This window comes from Suricata suricatta, chromosome 4, assembly GCF_006229205.1.
Source record: "Suricata suricatta isolate VVHF042 chromosome 4, meerkat_22Aug2017_6uvM2_HiC, whole genome shotgun sequence".
In the NCBI taxonomy this organism is placed as follows: Eukaryota; Metazoa; Chordata; class Mammalia; order Carnivora; family Herpestidae; genus Suricata; species Suricata suricatta.
The window spans coordinates 12,506,550-12,516,414 of NC_043703.1; the positions used below are offsets into that span (position 1 = coordinate 12,506,550).

General features: G+C 37.9%; 1 protein-coding gene across 2 annotated transcripts in view; it reads right to left on the reverse strand.

Moving 5' to 3' along the window:
* Positions 1–9,865, reverse strand: part of IPO5 (importin 5) — a 60,274-nt gene that overhangs the window by 34,416 nt on the left and 15,993 nt on the right. For both annotated transcript variants that reach the window (XM_029936514.1, XM_029936513.1), the window contains exons 3-4: positions 3,715–3,795; positions 680–872 (exon numbers count right to left, since the gene is read on the reverse strand). In XM_029936514.1, the coding sequence (XP_029792374.1) occupies positions 680–872; positions 3,715–3,795 (274 nt within the window). The remainder of the gene's footprint in view (positions 1–679; positions 873–3,714; positions 3,796–9,865) is intronic.

The following is a 9,865-nucleotide window of genomic DNA, read 5'->3' on the forward strand; positions in this document are numbered from 1 at the left end:
TAGTATAGAGGTGGAATTTAAGGAAAGGTATTAAGCAGGCTGTGTTTTAGCTTATGGGCAAGTAATAAATTATATCATGTATCTTGAATGTATCATAGATAAGCTGCTATATTACAATTGCCACTTCAGATAGCTGTGAAATTAGGTGATTAACTAGTTGGTACCTAACCTTCTAATTTCTGTATAAGTCTAATTACATTAATTAGAAGTGGGGGTTTTGATTTTTTACTTTGCTTTTCTGTTTGGAGTATCATTGAAACTACTGTATTGTAAATGATAGAAAATAACTGCATATGTTAAAAAAATAAATTGTATAAAAAAAAAGTGGCATAGAAAAACAACAAAGCAGAAATAAACCTGATGAATATTAAAAAAATAAATAAATAAATAAATAAATTAAAAGACTCCACCTGGCGGGGCTAGGTGGCTCAGTCAAGTGTCCGACTCTTGACACTTAGGTCATAATCTCACAGTTTGTGGGTTCAGGCCCTGCGCTGGCAGAGCGGAACCTGCTTGGGACTATGTCTCCTCTCTCTGCTCCTCCCCAACACTCTCTCTCAAAATTAAATATATAAACATTCTTTTAAAAATTTAAAAAAAGACTCCACTGAAGAAAAAAAAAGGAAGAATATACTCATTTTCTTCTGTAACACAATAATGAATGTATTTGCATACACACCGATTAAATTCCTGGCCAGCTCTGCAGCAATATCACAGATTTTTTTCCTCATGCTAGACTGGGTTTCCATTTGTATAATCATCAGTAGTTCACTCTTGATGGCGGTCTGAACATCAGAAGGAAGAGTTGGGTAGACTTCGTCAAACGCAGAGGACAACAGACGTCTTAGGAGAACGGCAGCCATCTGTCTAGCCTACAAATGGAGAGCATGATCAATAACTCGGTGTCTTCCACTCCACCATTGGTGCATTTTACTATTCTACTTTTATAATTCATTTCAAAAATACTTTATTAGATTCTTTTTAAAAAAGATAAAATAAATAAAACTCTAATCACATTAGTCTGCCATATAGAAATGCTACCCAAAAGCTTTTTGTTAATAGCTAAAGTCCTGAACGCATGAGATCACAAGTAAAAAATACATCTTAGCAATGATAAATTTATCTTTGCTATTTTTAATACACTTTTTTTTAAGAAAAATAAATATTAACACAAACTGCAAACTCTAGAATGCTCTTCTCCTATTTCTGATTCCAGTGTACCTAATCTTACCCCAGCCTGGCCTTATCTCCCTGTATCATAACCCTTTCATTAATCTTAGATAATATGCTATCAAATCCATTTATCTTTACGCTTCATTCAAGCAGACAAAAGTCACAAGTCCTAATGCCTAAAAGTGCTAATCAATCTCAATGTGTACATTCTCTTCCCATTTAAAAATCTGTAAAATATATTTAAGTTTGGCATTTTTTATATAATATTCCTTTAGATTATCATGAGTCAAGACAAATACCATTCTAAAATTTTATCACACTAAATCAATAAGCCATTAAAATTATTAAATCCTATTTTACGTGGGCTGCAGCTACTCATGATCACTATAATTACTTTGGGACTATGACCAACAAAAAAAAAGTTAAGCTATATAAATAAAATGTGCCAATTTCTCTCTCAAATTACTTTTCACTGAATCTTTTTTTATTAAAAAAAATTTATGTTTATTTTTGAAAGAGAGAGAGAGTACAAGCAAGAGAGGGGCAAAGAGCGAGGGAGACACAGAATCAGAAACAGGTTCCAGGTTCCGAGCTGTTGGCACAGAGCCCGATGCGGGGCTCAAACCCACAAACTGCAAGATCAAGACCTGAGCCCAAGTTTGATTCTTAACTGAGCCACCCAGGTACCCCTGAATCTTTTTATTTGAATTTTGGCAAAGAGCAAACTTTTAAAGACATTTCAATGCTCTAGAAAGGATTCAAAATGGCTAAAATCCCTGTAAAAGTGCTTAAAATTTGTGCGGTTCTCACATATACACTAAAAACTATGAAGCCATAATGAAGACTGAGGTTAGTTCATAATCATCATCTAATTCAAGATTTAAAATGGGTTCGATATAGGTTTTTAAAAGTAAAATTTGGGGGCACTTGGGTGGCTCAGTCTTAAGGTTAAGCCTCCGACTTCAGCTCAGGTCAGATCTCACGTTCGTGGGTTCAAGCCCCGCGTCGGGCTCTGTGCTGACAGCTAGCTCAGAGCCTGGAGCCTGCTTCAGATTCTGTGTCTCCCTCTCTCTGCTCCTCCCCCTCTCATGCACTGTCTCTATATCAAAAATAAATAAAACATTAAAAAAATTTTTTTAAAGTAAAATTTGATAGTTTTAGTATTATTTATTCTTGGCTTTAAAATATGTTTCATAATTAACTTGATTCAATTTTTTTAAAATGTTTTTAATTTATTTTTGAGAGACAGAGCACTATCAGGGGAGAGTCAGAGAGAGGGGGAGGTATAGAATCCAAAGCAGGCTCCAGGCTCTGAGCTAGGTGTCAGCACAGAGCCCAATGTGGGGCTCGAACCCACAAACCGTGAGATCATGACTTGAGCCGAAGCCAGACGCTTAACCGACTGAGCCACCCAGGTGCCCCACTGATTCAATTTTCAAGAATCAAAATAGCCAATTGTTTCTAGAGATTTGTTACTTTATTCTTCATATTTAAACATTCATTTTGAATTAAAGGATATATTACAAAGGTGAAGAAGCACCTTTTGTCATCTATTTTTAAAAACTGGGGCACTTTCATACTGTTCTAAGTAATACCACAGAACATTAAATTGGCAACTTAAACCAACTGACTACAAGTCAGGTGTAATAGTAGAAGTTTAGTGTGACTTCATTTCCATCATGTTTTAATATTAGCAAAAAGTCTCACTTTACAAATTGTCACTTTTTTATTTTTTGAAAGTAACCTTTATTCCCAACGTGGGGCTCAAACTCCTGATCCTGAGATCAAGAGTCGTATGCTCCATCAACCAAGCCAGCTAGCTATGTGCCCCTCACTTTACACATTCTAAATTCCATGTTTCATAGGTGGGATTCGTTTTCTAGACTTGGATATTTTGACACCTTTTCTGAAATAAAGAAAATATTCACTTAATATTTAACATATGTTAAGGATATTACTTTTGGGAAGAAAAAAAATCAGCTGCTAATGCATAGAAAACCAGTTAAGAAAAACACATTTGAATTTGGTACAATCACCAGGTCATCTGCTAAAAACCAGTTTATAAAGGACTCAACCAAGTGCCTCTTTGTTCCTAAACATCTTTCCACATCTTACTCACCACCTAGAGATGATTATAAGCATAAGAATTTTAAAGACAGACAAAACGTAGTTTTTCAGAAACATCTGGCAACATAGAAAAACAATGAATGAATTAAATTTCCTCCTTTAGGATAGTTTCAAGGAAGAAAAAAATTTTTACAGCTACAGAAATCACTTAAATTTATTAAGTTTTTATGTAATTATTTAAAAACCATTAACTTATATATCCTGAACACATCATCTGACATGGAAAAGAGAAATTATTTAATGTAAGTACTTAAAAAAATGTAACTGCAAAGTAGCTTTTAGCAAATGTAAGTTCAAAGTTCTGATAACATCTATGCAGTAAACACCCATTCATTCTCATTACCCACATGGACCACCATCTCATACCCAACTTGTTTTTTAAGAATCTCATATTCTCAAATATTAAAAGAGTACCTCTTCAGCAGCTGTTGTATTTCTGATGGCTTGTAAGAGGAATGTGATCTTTGACTGGCCTGGGATATTCTCATAGGTTTCCTTCAAGAAAAAGAACAACATTAAAGGTTAGAAGATGTTCAAAAACATCACGAGCATGCAAGTGAAAAGAAATGAAGACTGGGAAAGGTCTGTGCATGAGAAGTCATGTAATCTAGGTCTAGTGTTAAAATTTTCTCCTGGTAATGAAAGAGAGGATGTCCAGGGAGTGACTGTCAAGCTTTCTACATTTAGCTTAGATTTTTCTTTCTTTTTTAATGTTTTATTTATTTTTGAGAGAGAGAGAGAGACAGAGCATGAGAGGGGGAGGGTCACAGAGAGAAGGAGACAGAAAACCGGAAGCAGGCTCCAGGCTCTGAGCTAGCTGTCAGCACAGAGCCTGACGTGGGGCTCGAACCCACTAACAGGAGATCTGACCTGAGCCGAAGTCGGAGGCTTAACCAACGGAGCCACCCAGGCGCCCTGCTCTTAGATTTTTCTAATGTAAGTGTATACTTCCCCAACTTTTGCTTCCCTGAATAACAAAACTCAAGGCCTATGAGGGCCAAAAATTTCTTAAATGTGACCTGAACCACCATGCTGTAAAGTAAGTGCTTACCCAGTATCCCTTTACATCATGGAAAACTACTTATCTTGTCAACATTTTCTAGATCAGATGACGTAGAATTGGTTTATGTTACCACTACTTACAAACTACTAGAAACCTATCTCAGATGAAGTAAATCCAAGAAAGGGAAAGAAAGTATTCAAATTCTTCTTTCAAGCAAGGGATTATACTAAAACCATATCATATACATGAATAAATGAATACGGCCAGGAGAAATTTGGCCAGGAGACTTAATATATTTCCTTAATATTGTTTTAATAACTTAGAAATATAGTTTTGTGACTCTACTTTGCACTTCTTTCTCTCCCCATGAATAATATAAAATGAGAGCAAATTGGTTAACAATAAAAAGATGACATCCATTAAAAGACAGATTGTCAGATCAAAATACAAGATCTAAATACATGTTGTCTATAAAAGTAAGCTAAAGAGAAGTATAGATTCATGTACATGTATAAGAATTCTATAACAGAGGTTTCTGGGTGACTCAGTTGGTTAAGCGTTCAACTTCGGCTCAGGTCATGATCCCAAGGTTCATGAGTTCAGGCCCCATGTGGGGCTCTGTGCTGACAACTCAAGAGCCTGGAGCCTGCTTTGGATTCTGTCTCTCCCTCTCTCAAAAATAAACATTAAAACATGCTCTCTCTTTCAAAAATAAACATTAAAGAAATAAAACTAAAGAATTCTATGACAATAGCAGTCTTTTATTGTGGGAAAAAAATTATTTGAAGTATACTTGGAATTGTTTTCCCAAAGACTTTTACCTTGACTTCTAACAGCTGCCACCCCTAAAACCTACCTGGTTCTTCAGAACAGAAATGACAAGGAGGAGGGACGGGAAACAGGGTCTCCTGAATGCACATTTACCTTGTAATTTCCATTAAGTGCTCTGTGGCATCCCTAAGATATTGACTGACACAGAAATAAAGGCTCCAAAGTTAAATGACCTGCCCAAGGTCACATACAATAAATGGTGAAAAGAACTCATGGTTTTCTGAGGCCAACTGTATTCAAAATCTCCCTGGCACTGAATGTTCTTTCTGGGTTTCTCTCCCGGGGTCTGACTCCACCGACCAACCAGTTCTGTTTATGCAGCGCTGCACAGTTTTCAAACTTCTCAAACATATCTCAATGTGAAAAACACATTTGGGGGGAAAGGAGAATTTTAAATCCTCTGATAAACTCAAGTTCCTCTCAAGCACGTAAGCACAGAAGAACACAACAATGCTGAAAACTGTGACAAGCATTCACAGCTGAGGAAAGATGGTCTGAATTTATGTATACAGAAATGAGATAATTTATGTAGAGATATTCATAAGATGATTGCAAAAATGGAAATGTACCTTGAGGTTTCTCACTTAATCTTTATGATTGCAGCTGAACGACCGGGGTAGCCTTTCCATTTAAACACAGTCTCTCACTGCAGAATAAAAATGCCTTTTTATTCTTTGTACCTAGCCTACCCCCTATGCACTGTATCTGCCATAAATGTTTAACACTTAAATTTCCAGTGGCCTAAATCAAGTTTCAGAAAAAATACTCTTCACTAGGATATCACTCTCGGAAAACCTTGCCCAGCTGGGACTTAGTGTGACAGTTACACTGTGCTTATTCCAGTAGAGACTTATAAATACTAAGTCGAATACTGAACTCTATTCCATAAGGAATTAGAAGTCAATGCAGAGGGAGAGTTTGGTATGAGTGACATCTGACTCCTGAGAGAGGGTTCTCCCGTTTGTTATGTTCCACTGGGGCAATCCAGATATAGTATTACATTTACACCAAAACATTGGTCAAGGATAATAGTTTGGCAAAAAGAACACAACCTTAAAAGCAAGTTATTAGCCGAAACAGACCGAGTTCCACCAAGACAGGGATGGTATCTCTTCCTCCTTGCTTTCCCAGCACAGAGTGCATCAAATGTAAAAAGTATCTACATAAAGAATATATAAACAATCTTTCAAAGAATATTCCTAGCACTAGGCCAGGCAGGTTCAATGACTGTTGCCAGTGTCCTGGCAAACAGAATTTCAACTCCACTGGATTAAACCATGCACAAACTCACAATGCAAAGTATTTCACCGCTCGGCTTTCCTGCCCATACAAAGGAGAAATGCTAATGCTAATAAATACTCATTTCATTCATTCCATAAATATTTATGGCAAGCCTACCTCGCATATCAAAAGAGGGGGCAAGTTTTACCTCGGACAACAACTTATACCTAGTAAACAGACTGGTTCCTCAAAAATCAGATAAATTTTCCAATAAGTTACCCTCCTCCAATCCAAATCTCATTAATGAAGTTCTTTATTAGAATCAAGGAAGAATAAAGTCAATGGACAAACTAAGAATATAAACCCAAGCATATGATTAATAAAATACTTAAGCTTGTGTCACATAAAAATGTCAAGTCATGAATGCCATGCACATTCAACTTTGTACTACGTGTCAACTATTTATTCAAATTGCTTATTCACGTTAATCATGTATTTTTAGATGTAGAGGCATTTAAATCATTTCTTCAAGCACTAGGAACATTTTTGTGAAGTTAAAGAGAAAAACCCTTGAAGATTTAGCAGAAATATAATACAAAGCCTACCAAATGGTTTATACAATGGAAATTTAAAAAACTTTAAAAATGTCTGATGACTTTCAATGATTTCAACAATATATTATAATGAATCTTTTACTGTACTTCATTTCTTTTTGACTACAGAACAAGTTACTTTAGTCAACAGTTCGGTATTTGTATCACCTAAGTACTTTTATTTTGACTGACTAAATTACAAAGATATTAACCGAGCTTTTGCCAATTCTTTAAAGACGTTTAAAAAAATTCTTTATTTGCCATATCAGACCGTAATACTCAATTTAATTTGGTTTGATTACTTATAAACAGCTCATTTCATAAGGCAAAAAAAGGGGCATTAAAGTATCATTATGCACAGTTATTTATTTTTACAACTAATATTTTGCTTTCTTAAGCTCTATTTTCCAGTCAAGTTTTGTGTGATGTGACATCAGGAAACGTCCCCTTAACGTTTACCTTTTTTGGTGTCAAATTAAGAATGTTGTTTTATACTACTCACTTCACACATTAATATATTCCTGGGATATACAAAGAAAGTGAAAATGTACTATGTGATTGTTTTCACTAGGAATAAAAAGACTAACAGTGCAGCTGAACCCTGAACATGGGTTTGAACTGTGCAGGCCCACCTATAAGTGGATTTCTTTTTGAGGGGGATAAATACAGTAGAGTACTGTATCTTTTCACTGTATGATTTCCTTAATAACATTTTCTTTCCTTAGTTTGTTGTAAAAATACAGTACATAACACATATACAAAATACTTGTTAACTAGCTGTTTATGTGATCAGTAAGGCTTTCAGTCAACAGGAGGCTATTAGTAGTTACGTTTTGGATGTGTTAGGGGGGTGGGAGCTGGTGTCCCTAACCTCTGTGTCGTTCACTATACTTTCCAATTGTTCTTTAAGAAAAATGTGCTGAATGCTGCTAACTATCCCCAAAGTGATGGAAGTGATAAAAGATTTACACCAGGCACCAAATGGAATTCAAGCTGAACCAGACACTGGTATTTAGTTCAATAGATGAGAGATTCCCCACTAGGCTTGACAATAGAGACTTAAGCAACTGGAGGGAAGAGGGAGAATTAAACTAGCTTACTAATTACAATGCCGGTCTGCTTTGTAACACATGACAATTTCTATTATGGGTTGGGATTAAGAACTTGTTTTGGTGAAAAATTACCCCCAGAGTTAGCAGAATGCATTAAAATGTTTTCATAGGCATCATCACATCCCACTGGTAGGAGTGTAAATTGATGTAAGTGATACATGCACTTTACTTCCAAAGACAAATACTACTTTTAAGTGTCCCAAGTAAGCCTGGCAAAGTCTGAAAAGATAAGTATGCGTGTACTCTTATTTCTAAAGAAGGACCCTAGAAACCTTAATGTCTGCTCACAGGTGGGCTGCCTGAATGAATAGCACAGCTCCATGGGATGGACTACTATGTAGCTGTTTTAACAAAATCTCCTATGTGGCGATGTGAAATACATATTGAGTGAAATATCCAGGTTCACAACATGTGAATTACATGTTGTGTATGTGTATGTGTATTATTCATGTAAAAATGAATGTATACATTTATACTTATGAAGAAACTTTCAGGGATGACTCACAAGACACTTAAAAGTGGTTATCTTTGGGGAGTGGGGTAGAAAACTATCTGCACCGTTTAAATGTTTACCCTGAACACATATCACATGTATAATACATGAAGCCAAAATCACCAAATAGTTGTTTAAAGCGAAGTCACACAGAGTGAACTTCGAGTTATTTACTGCCAACATTATAAAACCACTAAGTGTAACCGGCACACCCTCATTCATTCAAAGTATGAACAACATTGTGATTCTAAAGATAGCTATTAAAACCCACGGTCCAGAAGAGGACTTGTCCCCCCAATTCTGTAGCTACACTGTAAAATCAATTTTGCTCCCTAAAAATATCTGGCTGAATCTTCTAAAAATCTTCAGTCACATGAGAGAACTCCACAAATTCATCAAGTGTGAAGACAGGTTCTTACAATGCACTTGGAAGACACTGGAAGTTTCTGCCCTTCCCTTACAGGGTCTCAGAGTGTACTGTGGTCTCACCACTGACAGCGCTAACAGCAGTTTTCGAATCCAAGTCTGTCTTACTGCTACTTGGTAAAGGAACTTGCAGACACATGGGAAATACTGTCCCTTGAAAAACAGATCCACAGCTCCACATTTTGGAGGCCACAAGTCAGAGGCGGTAAAGAGAGAGAGAGAGAGACAGGTTAGATTTAATGAAATTAAAGACTTAAACATACGGGGGCACTGGCCCACTTAAACAACGCAAGTCCCAGGACAGCGCAGGGACGAGACCACAAATCCCTAGAGATCAAAGAAAATTTCTCCAAACGAAGAATAAAGTTAAGGTGGAAGCGACTTCGCAAGAAACCCTAAAAGCAACTTTACAAAACTGTGGCGGGGGGGGGGGGAGCGGGAAGAGGAGGGGAGTCCTGCTTCCGATGTCAGGAACCAGACCAGAGAAAAGAGGACTAAATGGAGTTAGTGGCAAGGCAAGAGGGCTAGACACACATTTCAGAAGGAGGGGCTGGGGGAGGGAGGGAAAGGCGGTAGCGCAGAATGAAGGGACAAGAGAGAGGCAGGGGTGACGGGCAGGGTCTGGGGGACCAGGAGGGCGAGGCTGGGTGGAGACTGAGGCTCGAACGGCAGGGAAGGCTCCCACTGGGAGAAAGCGGGAAAGGGGCGAGGGGAGGCCCCGTGGCCCGCCCCACACCCCCCATCCCTCCCCGCCGCCCGGCGTCCCCGTCTGGGCGGGGGCAGCGCGTCCGGAGTGGCCGCACGTGTGTGCGAGGGGTGGCGGGGAGGTAACTGGCCCCGGGCGCCGCGGCGACAAGGGCCGGAAGGGCCCGGGGGCACGGCCGGA